The sequence below is a fragment of the Azolla caroliniana genome, unplaced genomic scaffold, assembly GCF_043228905.1.
Source record: "Azolla caroliniana isolate FFs.n. ecotype wild unplaced genomic scaffold, voAzoCaro1.0.p SCAF_9, whole genome shotgun sequence".
NCBI classification, from domain to species: domain Eukaryota; kingdom Viridiplantae; phylum Streptophyta; class Polypodiopsida; order Salviniales; family Salviniaceae; genus Azolla; species Azolla caroliniana.
In genome coordinates this window covers 11,163,332-11,182,143 of record NW_028230444.1, presented here as the reverse complement: position 1 = coordinate 11,182,143, position 18,812 = coordinate 11,163,332, and the positions used below count along the sequence as shown (strand labels likewise).

The 18,812-nt window shown below is 40.0% G+C and overlaps 1 protein-coding gene across 1 annotated transcript in view; it reads right to left on the bottom strand.

Moving 5' to 3' along the window:
- Window positions 1-18,234, bottom strand: part of LOC147860167 (phospholipase D zeta 1-like) — a 29,880-nt gene extending 11,646 nt beyond the window's left edge. The window contains exons 1-14 of the mRNA XM_087324214.1: window positions 17,581-18,234; window positions 15,266-15,367; window positions 15,073-15,191; window positions 14,847-14,988; window positions 14,299-14,472; window positions 13,510-13,683; window positions 13,186-13,428; window positions 12,980-13,096; window positions 12,681-12,820; window positions 12,455-12,604; window positions 12,221-12,377; window positions 11,658-12,131; window positions 11,463-11,576; window positions 11,152-11,298 (exon numbers count right to left, since the gene is read on the bottom strand). Coding sequence (XP_087180340.1) covers window positions 11,152-11,298; window positions 11,463-11,576; window positions 11,658-12,131; window positions 12,221-12,377; window positions 12,455-12,604; window positions 12,681-12,820; window positions 12,980-13,096; window positions 13,186-13,428; window positions 13,510-13,683; window positions 14,299-14,472; window positions 14,847-14,988; window positions 15,073-15,191; window positions 15,266-15,367; window positions 17,581-17,787 — 2,460 coding nt within the window. The 5' untranslated portion in view covers window positions 17,788-18,234. The remainder of the gene's footprint in view (window positions 1-11,151; window positions 11,299-11,462; window positions 11,577-11,657; window positions 12,132-12,220; window positions 12,378-12,454; window positions 12,605-12,680; window positions 12,821-12,979; window positions 13,097-13,185; window positions 13,429-13,509; window positions 13,684-14,298; window positions 14,473-14,846; window positions 14,989-15,072; window positions 15,192-15,265; window positions 15,368-17,580) is intronic.
- Window positions 18,235-18,812: the final 578 nt, after the last annotated feature.

The window sequence follows — 18,812 nt, the reverse complement described above, 5'->3', positions numbered from 1 at the left end:
AGTCGGCTCACACACTTTGGTGCCGGAGTTCGCATCTAGTTTGAGATTACGATCGAGCGGGGTTGCCACGGATTTGCACTCAGCCATCCCGAACTTGTATAACAAGTTGAGGATGTAGTGCCGTTGAGAGATCATGATTCCGGCCGGAGTCCGAATTACCTCGATGCCAAGGAAGTAGTGGAGCTCCTTCATGTCCGTCATCTCGAACTTGTCGGAAAGGAGAGATTTGACTTTATTGATTTCGACGAGATGCCCACCTCCAATGACTAGGTCATCCACATATAAAATGATAACGATCGGACTTGCGGAATCGCTTCGTATGTAGAGGGAGTTGTCCGATTTTGACATACAGAAGCCGATTTGATAAAGATATTGCGTTATCTTCGAATGCCAAGCACGCGGTGCTTGCTTGAGGCTGTAGAGTGGCTTCTTGAGTCGGCATACGGCTTTTGGATGAGTGCTCGAGTTAAAGTCGGGTGGTTGGATCATGTACACCTCTTCTAATTCTCCTTGTAGAAAGGCGTTCTTGACGTCCATTTGATGGAGGTGCCACCCTTTCGTCGCGGCAATCGCAATTACGGTCCGTACCATCGTCATCTTTGCCACCGGGGCAAAGATCTCTTCGTAGTCGACGCCTTGCGTCTAAGCGTATCCTTTCGCTTTGAGTCGAGCTTTGTAGCAGTTTACAGAGCCATCGGCGTTATACTTCACCTTGTAGATCCATCTGCATCCGATCGCCTTTTTGTGTGGTGAGTTGGGAACGAGATCCCACGTCTCGTTCTTCCGTAGTGCCTGCATCTCCTCGTTCATTGCTTCGATCCATCGCGGGTCCTTCGCAACTTCCGAAAAGGTTTCCGGCTCCCGTACTGTCGCTACCTTCATCATAAAGGCATAATGGTACGCCATGTAATCGTTGTAGCCGAATCGGCTTACGGGGTTCTTTTCACGAGTGGATCGGCGGAGCTTTTCATTTGCAAAGATGAGGGCTTTCTTGGCTCCGATTGGTACCTAAACCCTAAACCCTAAACCTTCGTGAGGAGGAATTGGCAAAGATAAGAGAAGCTCTTCCTTAACCAAATATGGAGGATGCTTTCACATTATTCTTTGATGGAGCTTTTCGTAAAGCGACACATTCGGCGGTTGGAGGCTTCGTTATTAAAGACCCTAATGGAGAGATCGTGCACATGGAAGGTATTGTTTTATCCATCGCCAATCCCAACAATGAAGCAGAGTATGCCATTTTGTGCTATAGCCTTTGAATTTGTAAGGTACAAGATATTAAAAGATTGATCATAAAAGGTGATTCTCTTTTGGTTATCAAACAAATTCAAGGAGTGTGGAAATGTCAAAGTGATGGCTTATGTACGTTTTTTAAGGAGGCACTGACTTTAATTAAGTGTTTCCATAAAGTTCAACTAAAACATGTAAGTCGTTAGAACAATAAAGAGGTTGATGCACTTGCTCAAGATCAATTAAAGAAATTGCAACTTGAGACAATATGCGTTTTGGAAGAGTGTAAAGATGCAACATCTCTTATGGAGGTATATGAGTTTCTTAACAGTGGTGATTTTCCGAAAGGGTTAAATCCTACACAAAGAAAATGATTGGTAGTGAGAGCATCTAATATATGATGGTGGATAAGGACTTATATCATAAAGGCAAAGATGGTGTTTTTCGACGAGTGCCTATTAAGGAGGAAATTGTGGAGATCCTACAAAAGATGCATCAGGAGGCTCGTGGAGGGCATTTTTCTCATGATATCATGTTGAGAAAAAATTTATTTACAGGTTTTACATGGCCTTTTATCCATAAAGATATTCATGAATGGTGCAAGTCGTGTGATGCTTGTCACAAGGCAGGAAGGAGACATCTTCAAGCGGGCCCTTGGCATCCAATCGTGGTTTTTGCTCCCTTTGAAAAATGGGGAATTGATGCGGTGGGTCCCCTTCCAAGAACCCAAAGTGGTAAAGAGTTCATATTGGTAGCTACTGATTACATGACTAAGTGGGTAGAAGCAACGGCAACATCCTCGATTAAAGCAAGGGATGTGGCTCAATTCATCTACTATAATATTTGTACAAGATTTGGTGTACCGCTAGAGATTGTATCTGTTCACGGTCCAAGTTTTCGTGGTGAAGTGTTGGCTTGCTTATTAGAAAGGTTAAAGATCAAACATAGGTATTCTACTCCCAATTATCCTCAAGCTAATGGTGCAGTCGAGAAGGTAAATGGTATTTTGGTTAAAAATCTTCAAAAACTTGTAACAAATAGAATAAGAACATGGAATAAGTTCCTTGATGATGCTCTATGGGCATATCGTATATCATATAAGTCATCTACAAGTTTTACACCTTTCTTCTTAGTGTATGGACAAGAAGCTTTATTTCCGATTGAACTTCAAGTTAGAAGCAATCAACTCTTAGTAGCATCTCTACGTGATGAAGAATGCTTCGTGATGGATAGGTTGTCACAAAACCATATTCTACAATATTCAAGGGAGGAAGCAGTAGAACATTATATACAACAGGCTTGGAGGAGGAAGAAGTATTATGATAAAAGGTCAAGAAAAGATACTTTTTTCAAAAGGATTCTTGTCCTTCACGTGATAAGGATTCTCGTGATCATGCTTTCATCATGTTTAATATTAAATCGAGCATCACTCGTCAATTTCAAGATACAAATGAAGAGACAGCCCATGAACTATGGGCAGCCATCAAAAAGCGGTATCATCGAGCTAATCATGCCCAAATGATAGCTATTGAGACCCAACTAGCAAATCTCAAGATTCATGACACTCCCAACATCATGGATGAAATAACGCAAATTGTTACTCTCCAAAAGGAACTAGTTTCTTTGGGAAACAAGTCAACTGAAGCTGAGTTTGTGCATCGTCTAATGATAAAGTTGCCTGAGTCATTCTCAGCCTTTTGTGACACAATTTCTCTTCTTCCCAACACACCTGACATGAATACATTTCTTGGCATGCTACAAGACAGGGAAACAAGGAAGAAAAGTGCTCAAACTTCCAATGAGACATTTCTACATGCAAAAAGTAAAGGCAACTGGAAGCAAAATGGCAACTCCTACAACAAACCCAATCCAAGACCACCAAACAACCCAGCCTACAAGGAGCTCACCTGTCATTATTGTGGCTACAAAGGTCACATTCAGCCCGACTGTCGGAAAAAGAAAAGGGACAATGCCAAGAAATCTTCTTCTACCGAAAGTCAACCTACACCACAATCAAACTCAGTCCACTCAGCCAAAGAAACAGTTTTCCCGGGCATTGAGGAGCATTCTTCACATTTGGCTAGAACAACTACCTTAACCATTGATGAGTGGTTAGTAGACAGTGGTGCCACTGCACACATGACTTATGAAAAATCCATTTTGCATGATGTGAAGCCTAGCTCCTCCCAAATCTCCATAGGAGATGCCTCAAGCATTGATGCTTCATGTGTGGGTAATGTGTTTCTTAACACTTCTTCAAATGACAAACATGCCGTTTTTCAAGATGTGCTACATGTGCCTCGCATCTCTGCCAGCCTACTGAATCACTAAGCAAGGTTATCGAGTCTACTTTGATAGCTCCGTTTTGGAAGTTGTAATGAATCTAACTCTAGTAGAGTTGAGTATTCAGAAGCGTTGTGTGTGTGTGAGAGAGAGAGAGAGAAAGAAAGAAAGATATATTAACGTCTTTTAAGAGGCCAAAATGGCCTATAAGACCAAATAAGAGATTACATCTTAAGTGTTGTCTCGTCTTTGAGAACAAATCAAAATAAAATAAATATTACACAGTAAATATAAAAGTAAATAACATGAAAAGAAAAGAAATGAGGGAATCTGGTTTTTGGCACATGTGAGATCCTCAAGTTAGGTATATTGTAGCTTTTTTCTTCGAAAGATCTCTAGCATAGGTCGATCCAGAGAGAGAGAGTGGGAGTATAAGAAAGAGAAGAAATCAGAGAGAATAACAAGAAAAGAATAAGAAAATACACAGCAGGGGAATGATAGCTTATGCACCGAAGAGAGCTATATTAATTAACTAAAGATCATCAGCAAAACAGAATGGGCAAAGGAGTTTTATATACAAGTCGTCAAGGGATTGCCATATCAAATGTGTTGGTGGAATCTAACCAAGATATCCACTTGGGTACGATTTTGTCATAAGAATATCTAATATTCTTTGACCACATTAACACTTGACAACTACACATATTACAATAAAGTGTGTTGTCGAAGTGGTACTCCACGCTTATAGAAGATACTATAATCAAGCGTTCCATTACTATAATGTAACACTCGCTTAGCACAATCCATGGGAGTGTCGCGGGGGGTTTGCATGAACTGGCTAAGACGCCCAACCGGATAGCTGAGGTCTGGTCGGGTGATAGTTAACTAGATAAGACGCCCGATTATTTGGCAATATTGTGTCGGCTCGCAGAATTTGCCAAAATCTGCAGTTAGCTTCATATTTCGATCAAAGGCTGTGGAGATGGACTTATACTCGGTAATTCCGAACTTGTAGAGCAAGTTCAACACATAGTGTCGTTATGAGAGTAGAAACCCTTCTAGAGTTTGAATGACCTCGATGCCAAGAAAATAATGTAAGTCATTCAGATCCTTCATCTCAAACTTCTCTAAAAGCAGCTTTTTAATCTTTTATGTCTTAGTGAGGCTTTCTCCACCGATGACAAGGTTATCGACATACAAGATTAAGAAGACGGGGCTTTTGGGATTGTTCCAGATATACGACGAGTTATCAGATTTTGACGTCCGAAAGACAATGTCGTGAAGATATGATGTGATCTTTGAATGCCATGCTCTTGAGGTTTGCTTCAGTCCATAGAGCGGCTTCTTCAATCGGCAAACTACATGTGGATGTTTGCTCGATTCGAAGCCAAGTGGTTGCATCATGTAAACTTCCTCCTCGAGCTCACCTTGGATGAATGTGTTCCTCATATCCATTTGATGCAAGTGCCATTCTTTCGTTGTTGCGAGTGCAATTACCATCCTCACAGTGGTCATTTTTGCCACCAGGGCAAATGTTTCCTCATAGTCTATGTCATGGGTTTGAGCATACCCTTTGGCAACTAGCGGAGCCTTGAACCGATTGACCGTGCCATCCGTATTATGCTTTACTTTGAACACCCAACTGCAACCAATTGGCTTTTTCTTCATTCCACAGGATGGGACTAAATCCCAAGTATCGTTGTCAAACAAATCGCACATCTTCTCCCTCATTGTCTCGATCCAACAGGGATCCTAGGCAGTTTCTTTGTAAGTCTCGGGTTCTTGGCTTGCTGCGACCTTCATCATGAATGCATAGTGGTGCGCCATGTACTCATTGCACCCGAACCTAACTATCAGGTTCTTTTGTCGGTTCGATTGACAGAGTTTTCCTTTGGTCCCCTCTGGGGCCTTCTTCATTTCATACTTGTTGTAGACCGATCTAGGTGAATGATCTGAGTCTTCATCGGATGTCGTGTCCTTGGCCTCTTGCTCAGGCATCTTGCCTTTTTCATTCTTTCTGCAGATGTAGCACCATGGTGACACCACATCAGAGGTTTCTTCATGCCATGCAAGACTCTGATTGCTGGATGACATTTCAGGTCCAGTCAGCTGGATTGCGGGCAGACTCTCTGCTGGTTCTCCACCCATAATGGTCGTCGGCATCTCTTCTTCTTCACTCTCAGAATCTGCTCCAGATCTGCTTGTTTCAAACACGACGATGGTCACTGATGCCGGGCCATAACATGATATCACCTCATCAAATACCACATATCGGCTTTACTTGTGACTGTCCCCATCTACCCCCATTCCAATATAGCTTGGACTGTCCCCATCTAAATATGACCAAAGTGAAAAAGAATAGAGTGATCCGAACTGATATTATTAACTTGGAAAACAAGATAACATGGATCAGCCCCAAAATATCACTTGGTACAAAGATGGCCCACTATAAGACACACTTCTTACACACGTCGGAGGATGGATTCATCATCAAGCCACCTTATATGGACATACATCTATCCTATGCGCTGCGTACTGTGATAGGGCAGCTGCGAACTTCATCACATCAGTTACAGATTGAGGTAGGCAGATATACACGACTACCTCTAGAAGAGAGAATTTGCCTATTGTGTCATCAAGGAGTGGAATCGGAAGAACACTATGTTTCTTACGGTAGTGTCTTTTATGAAATCAGAGGGAGATACCATTGCCTCTTTACACAAGCCTTTGGCCCACTAGACAAGGTAATGGAATATGACCAACGATGCCTAGGACTTTTCTTGCTAGAGCTCAAGAGACATCGGGAAAAGTTGTCGAAGAATACAGCCACACAAGCTCATCCACAAAGAACAATCACAACTTTCTTTAGCCCCATCACTCCCAATGCTACAAGTCAATCACGGGATACACAAATGGGCTCCCGACCAAGACATAACAAAGGGGTTACAATTGATCGGGCAATAGCAATTTGCCGTGCACGTAGGCCCCGACCCCATGGACCACGACCTCGACACCCTTGTCATTGACTGATAAAAGCTAATATCTCCCGCCATCGTAGGTGGTTCCCTCGCTTCAGAGACATCTCCATTCTGGATCGACCTATGCTAGAGATCTTTCGAAGACAAAAGCTACAATATATCTAACTTGAGAATCTCACATGTGCTGAAAACCAGATTCCCTCATCTCTTTTTATCTTATATACTTTTATATTTTCAGAGTATTATTTACTTCCTTCTTCTTTTTCTTTTGTTCTCAAAGACGAGACAACACTTGAGATGTAATCTCTTGTTTGGTCTTATAGGCCATTTTGGCCTCTTAAAAGATGTTACTATATCTTTCTTTCTTTCTTTCTTTTGTAAAGACTTTTACTTTTGTTGCTACTTACAAACAAGCTCTACTCTTTGGCTGTGTCTCTACTCTTTGCAACCATTTTTCCTATTGCTGTCTAACAGCCTTCTCTCAGCTTGGCTGTGTCTATTTTGTTCTAGCAACTGTTCCGCTGCTGCTATTAACAGCTTTTCTCACACAAACCTTTCTCCGTACAAAATATTTTTAAGGCATTTAGATGTCTTTGTAGTCCCTCTAGAGAGTCGGAAATCATCACAATATCATCTGCATATAGTAATATTTGTATAGCTATACCTGCTAGGCGTGCTCCCGAACCCCCGAATCTCTCTATAGAGACCGCAAAGAGTGGGTGATAGTGGGCATCCTTGCTTCACTCCGATTGTGCTAGCCACCGCCTCTAACAAACCCTTGGAAGACCGCACTTTTCCTGACACGGATTCATAGAGTGCATAGATTCCCCATTGCATATCTGTAGGAACACCAAGGGCTTCTAGACGCTACATAAGCCGAGCACGTGGCACGGTGTCAAAAGGCTTTTCGGAAATCCACAAAGCAGCAATAAATCCTCTTATTATGGGCTCTACCCTCCTTAATAAGGGCCTAGAGGGTCAATATGTTGTGAACCCCTTCCGAAAGCCGGCCTATTCAACTGAACGGCAGCCATTCAGCTCTGCCCATATATTCAATTTTGATTCTAGAATCGAGCCATATAGTTTAGCCAAATAATGGCCAATCATGATTGTCCTGTAGTTGCTTGGCATCATGGGCTCTCCACTTTTGAGGATTGGCACAATGGTATGCTGAGTCCATCTAGTAGGGAAACCTTCACACATGGCTCTATTAAAGATGTGTGTTAGCAATGGGAGCAAGGTGTCATGGGCATAGATAAAGTGCTCACCCACCAATTCATCATGATCCTGGGCCTTCCCAAATTGTAGCCGATCAATGGCATTTCTTACATTTTGTGGAGTAAAAAAGGTTGATTCATGTGGGCGTGAATCATGTGAGTGGGGAAGAGGAGGTTGCCCCTGGATATCATATAGGAATCTAATCAAGGAACTGCCGCATAAAATGTGTTGGTGGAATCTAATCAAGATATCCACTCTAGTACAATTCTATCATAAAAATAACTGATATTCTTTGACCACATTCACACTTGACAACTACATGGATTACAATAAAGGATGCTCACACACTTTTTCACACATTGTGCTTTTCTTCATAAGCACATGTTCACACAAGTTGAGCTTGATTCTCAACACTCAAGTCCACCATACATCATTGGCCTTGCTAGTACTCACTTACATAAACTTTGCCTTCTGTTTTATTAGAAACCTGCCGCTGTAATCATCTTGGTCAGTGTTGGGATCATAATTAGGGAGTCCTCGACCATTGTTAGCATCATGAGAATTCTTGATATGGCCAGGAGTGCCTCAACACCAACATTCCAATTCGTGTTGACGGTTTCATCATTAAAACTCCATTCTTCCAAGGTTTCGTCTTTTGGCCCCACTCTAATGTCACAATTAGGAATTTTCATGCCATCATCCTTCATTGTACTACCTACCAACCATAGAATGAACCATATGTATCATATGTGCATTCACATTCGAGAATGATTCAATCAAACGTGTATGGTAAATCATCTCAAAGTTGGATCGGATTGACAAGTTGGATTGGATTGACTATGGTCTATATTATATACTGATTCACTCTCAATCCCAATAAGTGGACTCTAATCCATTGTGAACCACCAACATAAGTATGGTTGCAATATTTGCATTGTATCACATGCATACCTTTGGGATGCTTCTTAAGTATCAAGACATCTCTATCCTCCTCACTTCAGAACTTTACAAAAAAATGAGTATGAACTATAGAGATTGAATCAAAATATGTCATTATAAATTATAATCAAACGTTCAAAAACTCATAAAACGTATATTAGAGAATATGAAGAAAACATGACATAAGTAGTAGTAGCGTAACAACTTACCACTAGGGTGAGCTAATTTCTAATAAGAAAAAAAGATAAAAAAGATAAAAGGAACATGACACTAACATAAAATTTTGCCATGACACGACACTAACGAGAGGATAGGAGAAAATTGGGAATTGAACCCAAGACATAGGCAATAGTAGCATGACAACTTACCACTAGGTTGAGCTAATTTCTATTAACAAAGAAAGAAAAAGAAAGAAAAAAAGAAATAAGACACTAACATAAAATTTTGCTATGAGATGAGATGAGAAAATCGAGAATTGAACCCAAGACAGAGACAGCAAAAGCATGACAATTTACCACTAGGGTGAACTGATTTATAATGATAATAAATGAAAAAAAGGACCACACATTTTTCCCTTTTCAAACATGATCGTATTCAAACGTTTGAATGCTTGCACGAACACCTTTATTACGTTCTATGTTGCCAACCATTATTCTTCCTCTCTCCGACTGCGAGAGTTGTCCAAGTGTATATATAACATTTGGCCTTGAAGTTTATGTTCTGTGAGCCAACATGGTTTTTTTCTACCAATAACAAGGATTTGCGGTCAAAGAATGATGGTGGATTCTCTCTAGTGAGAATGGTGGTTATCAACAGATTGAACTGTTGTGAAAGTTCACCGTAGCATATTTCCACCATCTCTTCATTGTCAACCCTCACATTGATGGAGACACCAGCATCGCATAAGAAATTTGTTTTAAGTATGTGTTTACAAACGCACAAACCCTTTTGATGAATGGAGTTCAACTCTTGGTGGAGTGGAATCTATTGGTGCAGTCATATTGGCAATGATAATCTTTCTGAGGGTCTCCTACACTTCCATAACTATCTTTGCATCCCTCAAATAATTCAGCACTTTATCTTGTCTACAATTGCAAGGTAATACGTTATTGGGATTAAAGGCCCTTTAGGTTTCTCCAAACTAGAAACTCATTTTTATATAATTTAATATTTTCTAGTTTTTGTTAGATTGTACAGTCTTGTTTTCAGAACTATACTACAACTTCTAAAAGAATATTTGTACATTGAATGGGATCCTTGGACAAGATTCTCAATCAGCATTAAAAGAGGTATTTATGAGGTCATGACTTAGCTGTCCCATTAGCATTTAAAGCTCTTCTTCTAAGAGCATATTATAAATCCTGAATAGCACATATAATATGTGTGCGTGTGTGCGTGCATGCAGTACATTTTCTTCTTAAGTGGTGGGCTTTTGTTTTGAGCTGCTTCCACTTTCTTTAATCTCTCCTATGTGTCAAACCCCATAGTTGTTTTTCGTTTCTATATGTGTCTATCTTTAGCATTTCAGAAAACTGTCATTCTATCCTCTACTTCTTAACAGTCAGTTCCCATTAACCACTCAAGCATCAACCCACACTTTAAAAAGCAGAAAGTCACAAAACGTTTTCATTTCAGAAGTGTAGTTCTATTGTAATAATAGTGTCCCAACAAGTTGAATCTCATAACTCATCACTTTTTAGGCACGAGCCAAAGCAATGGGGTTATTCTCCGATAAGATTCGTGAGGTTCATGAGGTTCTTGCGGAATGAATTCTACCCCCAGCGGAATTTGCTAAAAAAAGGTAGTTACTTTTCTTGCAGGTATAAGATTCATCAACTTGACCAATGGCCCTCCATTAGGTAACCGTCTTTCGGCCCAGCTACGAATCTGTTCGGGGGGCACTAGCCCAATACAAAGCTTTTGATGATTAGTGTGATGAATCGTAAGATAAAAAGTTAAATTGGTTTTTCTTTTACATCTATGGAGTATTCATAATTGGATACATTTGATTCGGTCGACCCAACTAAACCAGCAATGAAACAGATAGTTCACAACAGAGTTCAAGAGTTTTATCCCAACGGGACAACTCATACTACTCTTTAATCGATTTGAACTACTAATACGGAAATGAACATTCTTGCGTTTGTAGCCACTGCACTTTTCATCCTAATCCCAACAGCTTTTCTACTGATTCTCTATATTCAAACAGCCACTCAAAACAACTGATGTTGGTTGGCATAAGGCGGCATTTGTAAATGAGCAAAGAATCGTTGAATAAGTATTCGTTGTGGGATATGGAAGAACAGGCCAGCTCTTGGGGCACGGTGGGATGAGCCCACAATGGCTTATGAGACAAATTAAACATCAACAATGAAGTGCACCACATAAGAGACAACAGTATTCACAGTGATGATGTGACCTACTTTTATATTTTATTGTATTATATTACAATACAATACCATCCACAAAAAAGAAAAAAAATAAGAGGAAGAAAGAGAGGAACCTGAAAACCTGGAAGAAGAGGTATAACTACAATAACCCGAAAACATTTCTGTTCCTTGTGAGCTTGAATTATTCGGTTGTACAAAGCTTGAAGCACACGGTTCCGAATTGCATCATCATCATCAAACCCAGATATGAAAAACTGGTTCTGCAAGAATAGGATAGCTGTTAGGAACACATCATAAAACAAAGAGAGATTCAATAATAGAAGAGTTCCGGTACAATGTTAAACTAAGACAAATGTCCAAACCAACCCCACTCAAAAACAAGGAAGAGAAATAAGGTGGACATTATTTCAAAAATTTGTATTACCTCTATGTACACAAAATATTCAGATTTATCAATGAGTGAGCAATAAGCAATATGGATACTCGTTTCTTCCGGCTGACTTGTGCCCGCTGACCAAAAACCAACACTCCTTAAAACCTGCAAAATTAAAGACAACACAAGATTCAAAATGGTACTGACAAAGAAGACAGCCAATCACAAAACACATAGAACACTGACCTGGCAAGCACATTTGACACGTGGACCAATCTGACATGGCTCATCCTCGCTACTGACTTGCCCCTGTCTCTCTTGGTCTTGCCACCATTCCTCATGGAATCCATTCCCTCCAGCAAGGTGCCCATTCTCGACCGGTTGATATGAGACCCTGGAAACTTGATCGTCTACAAAATCATGCATCTGTACGACTGATTTGGTGCTTCTGATCCTCGTAGTGGGTCCCATTGAATAAATACTATTGGATGTGCTTGAGATATCTGGTGAGATTGCTTCATCAGAATAATATTTGTTTCCTTCCATTTCAGGGTTCTCTTGGGGGAAAAGCAAGGGAATATCCTGGTAAGATGATGGGTCAGACGTATCTTGTTCAGCTTCTTTCACCACAGAAATATGAGTGCTATGATATCGTGGAAGAACCATATGATGGTGAGGAAGAAGTAAAGGGATTCCAGGTTCATTGGGTGCTTTACTTCGCTGTTGTCATAAAGCATGAGAGAATGGCTATTAACTAGCCAGATATAGCATTTTAACGTTAATTTCATTGAAAAGACTAAGATTTCCACCTTGGCATAGTTCCATCGTTGCACAAAATGCCTTGCTACATCACGGCAAGCTGGACCCCATATTGCACATTGCACATCATGCCAGGGCATTCTAGGATATTGCTGCCGATCTAGTTCATCCTTCATAGTCTCCTCCCATGAGTTGGGTTCTGATTCTCTACAAATGTTTCATTCTTAATGAGAATTTAAAGCATGCCACAAGTTACTAGATATTAAAACTTCATGCATTATTACCTGGGGTTATAATAATCCTTTCCTGGCCATATTCTGGATGATGTGTCATGAACTGTATGCTCTTGCGTATCAAACCTTCCAAAGCATAGATCCAGCCCACCAATAAAACAGACTTGATGATCTACAATGACAATCTTCTCATGATGAGACCTGTCACATTATTAAGTTAAATAATGAGAGAAACCAAAACTTCAAAAGAAAAAGCAAAGTAAAAACATAAGCATACCACAAGTAGACACCCGCAGAGAAGTGATTGGGAAACCTCAAAACCTTTACATTCTCATGAATAGTTAGAAGGCGTCGCTTGGAATACATGCTGTTAATCTTTAACGCCAAAGCCACTTCCTTGTACAGTAATATGTATATCTGCAACAATATTCAAATTCAAATGTAGTAAACGCTCAAAGTTAGATCAATATTAATAGGGAGTAAATAATATTTCATACGAGTTATACCTAAGCATGGAGTATGCAACACCACCAAAACAGTTGTCATAAATTGTTCATTATTTTAGAGATGCCCCACCTTAACACCCATTTGTGCCCTTTCCTGCAGCAAGGTATCAAGTCTAGACTCTTCATTCCCAGTAAATGGGCGCCGCATATACAACTCAGGACATAACCACCATCCAGCTATGAAGACCTGAAATAAGTAAAGATCATTGAAACGGATGTTGCATCCTTGTCTAAATGGAAAATCGAAAGAATGGTGGGGGGGAATGTTTGACATACTTCTGACTTCGCATGCTCTATGGCCGAAGCTATAGCATGGAATCCAGCTCTGCCATCAATAAACCACTGAGCTTCACTCCCATCATCATAGTCCCCTCTAGGAGGAGCAAATGAACCATACCGATGGGAATGACACCATCCTTCAGGTGGTCTTAGTCCAGCATCATTAATGGCTGCAACCCAATCACGAGCAATCCCTGCCCTCTTGGACCGTATCCTGATTGTCCTGTTTCCACATACCACCTGAAGCAAGCAAACAGATTATTCCTGCAGCCATTTAAACATAAAGCATTTTTCAAATGCAAAACAGGAAATTAAACTGACCATAAAACCGAAATACAAAGGATTCCTTTCCTTCGTCAGCTTTGCTAGGCACATCTGCCCATCTGCACTTCCATCAGAAAATGGAAGCACATCAAAAACAATAATGTCAAGAAGTTTCACATCATACGGATCTGCAACTAATGCCAGAAACCCTGGCTTGAGCACTGCCCACACCTGCAATTAATATACCTTTTAATAAGGACTAAGGAGGAGCATAAAGACAAATATGTCTTCATAATATTAGATTGAGATTCTAAGATTATTGATGAATTTCTTTTGTGAAAACTATTATTTTTTATGGATTAAGCCTAATTTATGGAGAGAAAAAATGGAATGCATTCTAGAAACATGTACTCTCTTTAATAATACAATCTGATTACCCTCTTACAAGTTGTTACAATAGTGTGATACCACTTTCAATGCTACACTGAGATGACCACCATTACTTTCGACTGATTTGAGTTTATTTGACTGCCATTACTTTGAAATGAAATGTACTCCAATGAAAACAGCATGTGCTCTCTCAAAAGATACAGTCTGTTTAACTTCTTACAAGTTGTAATCTAACACAAATATCATGATATGGTGAGATGATTGCCATTACTTTTGACTGATAGTAGTCTAATCTATGCGAACGTGGTAAGGGGAAAAATGAACTGAAATGCACTGTCATGGAAAAACCAGTTATTCTCTGCAAGAGTCCAATCTCTCTAACAAGTTTTAATGATGGTGTGATGCAGTTATCAGGTTACATTCAGATTAAAGATTTACAAGTTCCAAACTATCAACCTTTTGCCAACTGTTACTGCAACTGCAAATCATTCTACAGCAAAAACACTTCGAAGAGTCATCTTCAGTTGGATGAAAGTTTTGAAGGTGTTTCACCAGCACAAAGCCCTCTCTTAACTTTGGACCATATTCAGGTCGGAAGGAGAGTTTGGAGACTTCCAAAAACTTACAGACCTGCAAATTTCAAACATCATTGATACTAAGTGTTGAGGTGCAAAGAAGTGGGGCATATGGAGAGAGAAAACATTGCTGCTTTCAAACAATATCATTAAAGATTGACAGAAAATTTTGAGCAAATACAAAAATCAATTATACATTAAAGACACTAATCTGCCTATGAATCATGCTTCTGCCCTCTTTTAGCACAGTAAGCTCACAAAATAAGAAAAAATAACGTTAGAGCACAGTCAGTAAATCCCTTGGGCTATGGTATTTGGTTTAAGAAACATGAATAATCTGTGCTATAGGTCATGTCAACTATGAGATTTCTTAGATAGTTCCTGGAAAGATACATCTCCATTCATAAAAAGACAAAGCATGTTAATAACCTCTCTAGTGTTGACTATGTCCAAACTCCCAAGAAAATGGTTAAGATAATCCTGCATTGCTGAAATTGCCTTCATTGAGATACTCGATAAACGTCCCAAAGCTGGTCTAATCACTGGAAAGGCAGCACTTGAGGGAACATCTCTGTTCAAATTGAATGCGAAGAAGTTCCAGTAAACCTATATGATTAGAGGTAAAATAGTATATATTAATATAAAGAGTACATACCTTCGGGATGATGATGAAGGATGGGTATCCTCAAAGTATTCCTCATCCTCATGGCCATGAAAGGATGCAGACCCACCACTATGATCACCCAAGCCAAGGTGTTGAAGCCATTCTTTAACCTTTAAATGACTCACAAAATCATGAGATATTGTTGCACTAATAAGCAGGGTATCATATTGAGACATGTTTATACCTGTTCCTGCTTCTCCTGTAGATCTTCAATTAAAACCCTCTTCTTCAAGTCAAAATGCAGCATAAGGACCTGTGATGCCTTCTTAACAAGCCTCCAATGGAACTGTACAAAAAATGGATGTAACACACAAGATGTCAGAGCTTTAAAGCAATATGTCAGAAAAATAACGAAGCTAAAGTCTGGCATGTGCCCAATGCCAATAGATCGAACGGGTAAACGAAATGCATAATAGATTCTAGGGAAAAAATGTGTTTTTAGTGCTCCTCTTCACATATATCCAACAAAAGTTGGAAAGATTCATCAATCGGAATGATCAGCATCAACATTCTCCCCATAGAATTTTCATTGTCATCAATATCTCATCATCGCCATCATTCATTCAATAGGTGTCCTCTCTTGGCTTTTACTTTACATAATATGACACTGAAAATGAGTTTGAAAACGGTTCCCTCACACAGTGGTTCCTTGTGCCAAGACTTTACCCAAGACTATAGTCACTATACCACCTCCACACAGTACTGGTGACCCATCCCCACAGAGTTGTATTTTGAAAGAGTTGAAGACTGGAGTCTGAATCGCTCCACTAACCATGCACTCCGCATCATTCTTCTTGTCGAAATCTTTCTTCCTGCCTCCGCTTTTATGATTGTCAGTCTGACATGACAAGAGCACAATCAAGGGTGCAAGTGCTTCTAGCTGGAGATTCTAAAAGAAATCAATGACAGTTTGTGGAAATGTCATCCCGTGAGATTTTAAGAAGGCTGTCCACATGATCCAATGGAAAAGTTATGGGAAAGAACAAAAAAAAATGGAATACCAAGATCATAAACGCAAGAGCAGCCCACTTATACCAAGGGGTAAGATGCATATGGAAGAGAGACAATGGCTTTTCTGCTCATGGACAGCATGAGTGAAATAAGGATGTCCATATACTCTATTTGCTCATGATTGACCAACTAGGACTGTTCAACGTGAGGAAAACACCACAAATTCAGCATGATATTGCTTCTGATTATGGATTGGAGACCGTCGTACTTTTGGCATCTTCCAAACTGAGCGCGATTCATCTGAAATCCAGCAGCCAGCAATGTGCAATTGGCATTCCTAGTCAGCACAAGTGGAATAGGTGTCTAAAGAATAGAACCATGAGAGGTTCAAAACTATCAATTGGGAAACATGTGCTACTTAAGCATAACCCAAAGATGGGATTTTCAAGAAATAATTTCTGATATATGCATGGTGCAAACTATGCTACATGAAGCTGAATTTTTACAGCAGGATCTCTGCCAGCTCATAGATGAAATAGAGAATATCATTTCTTTGCCAGCATTTGGCAATTAAGAGCACAACCAAGTATGCATTAGTGGTTCTAGAAATCGGAAGAAGGCTAATATATTTTTCTGCCTCTCAGAGAGTTCTATGCTTTTGTGAGATTTCAAGTCACTTGGATTAGGGAATTTTAAAAACAATCATGGTCATCCTCTCAAACCCAAGCTTTCCACATGTTGCTACCAGGTTGTCTGAGGGTTATCACATCTTCCCTGACAAACCAGAAACAGTGTTGAATTGGGGGCCACTGTAGTTCTTGGGGTTCATACTCCAATTTCAAGGCATGGAACATGGATTTATAATCGAAGAGAACAGTTATGCATTTATGAAGGGCATGTGCATGCTCAGATATATTCATAAAGACATAAGTAGCTCCTAATCTTTCTGCTTCCAGCTTAGTAGATTATCTTCATCAGTAGGTTAAATTGCATTATTTCTGTCATGAGCTAGCCTCAAACAGCATGCTTGGTGCATGTTGTGACATTAGATTTCCACACTCCATAGTAGTATCCAATCAACTTGGAGGCATCCGGAAATGTGGTGGATGAACACATAACTTTCGAGTACCTTGCATATGAGGACAGGTGTATGATTTTAAGGAATTTCTACAGGGTCACACTAGCTTTTCAAGAACCCTTAACTAGGACAGGACTGCCAATGATACTAGGCAGGTTGGATAAATGATAACCCCCTTGGGAATTATTGATCATCTACTCTACAGAACCAAACTCATGGAAGATGAAAAACACTGAAATTGAGAACAGGCTAACTCGTTTCATTTCTTAATTTATTTTTCCATCATCACTCGCTCGCCACTCATTCACACATATTATTGCATGTGACGTTTTTGCCAATCAAAAAGTTCTATCGCATTGAACCTAAGAGACACAAATAGAAAATATATCATGCATGATAAGGGATCCAAGTAGGGAAATGTAATGTCTTCAATGATGGAACGTAGAATGTCAATTAAGAAAAAACCTGACCTGTTTATAGTGAACTTCAATGGTGTAGACAAGCTGGAATTGGCTGATTTCATGGCCTTCAAATCGTGATGCATCAATTACAATAGCTGAGGGTAGCTCGTCGAAGATGTGCTCGTCCTCATGCCTGAGCAATGGGGTGTCAGTGGGAGATCCTGTGTCCATCCGGACATAATGTGACCCATTCTGATCCTTGCTGCTGGTCTTCATACAAAGAAACAATTACTGCTAATTGGAAAGGACGAAACAAAATCCCTAGAGGAAGATGAAAAATAAGACGGCTTCCTGTCTCACAGGAAGGCAACTTAGAAGGCCGAATTTCTTTCTCAAACTTTCAGAGAAAGAAGAAGACGAAAGTCTCAAGGAAAAAGGAACAGGAAGCGCGATGTCCAGAGGAGCCACAATAACGCCTCCTGACCAAGAGAAAGAGAAAAGGGAGAAGAATTTATCAGGATGGGAGAAGAAGAAGAAGAGTTTCAGGATGGAGAAGAAGAAGAATTAATATGAGGAAGAAGATGAAGTTAAAGTATAATACATCCGAGGAAGAAAAAGAAGAAGATTAAGATTAAACATTGATCTGAGGAAGAAGGAGGACTTTTGCAAAGCAGGGAATCCTTAACAGCAAATTATGAAATATTTTCAAGCCACAGAAGAGTAGATTGGAAGAAGCGGGAAGGAAGGAAGATATGGAAGAATCTTTTGTATATGTATGTATTTGGAAATGGCTGTTGCGCTGTCAAAAGAGGGGAAATACACATATGTATACTATATATATGTACATCAAAGCTTTGGTTCCATTCCCATGTGCAATCTATCCTTTTTTAAGATGGCTGAAATGAAAACCTGCAGAAATAATATCAAAAGCTTTGCTTTCCTTTCTCTGTGGAATCCATCGTGGCGATGGCGTTTATTGTGTAGAAAAGTATATGACAGGAGGCGTTCTCTTTCCTTCTCCTGTACGATCTATCCTTTTCAACAGAGAAGAAATCTGGAGAGGGAGACGGAGACGGAGAAATCAGACCGACCAAAAGTTTCGCTGTTCCTTTCTGTCCTGTGAAGATCGATGCAGCAGGTCAGGCCTACAGAGACGGGACGACACCCAGCAGACAGACAGACAGAGGAACAGAAAGAATCTGAAGCAGAGGAAGAGAAGAAGATTTATTTGTTCATTCAACCCCACTCACTTACTACTCCCTGGCTATTACATATATATATGCCTATGGCTATGGCCTGTG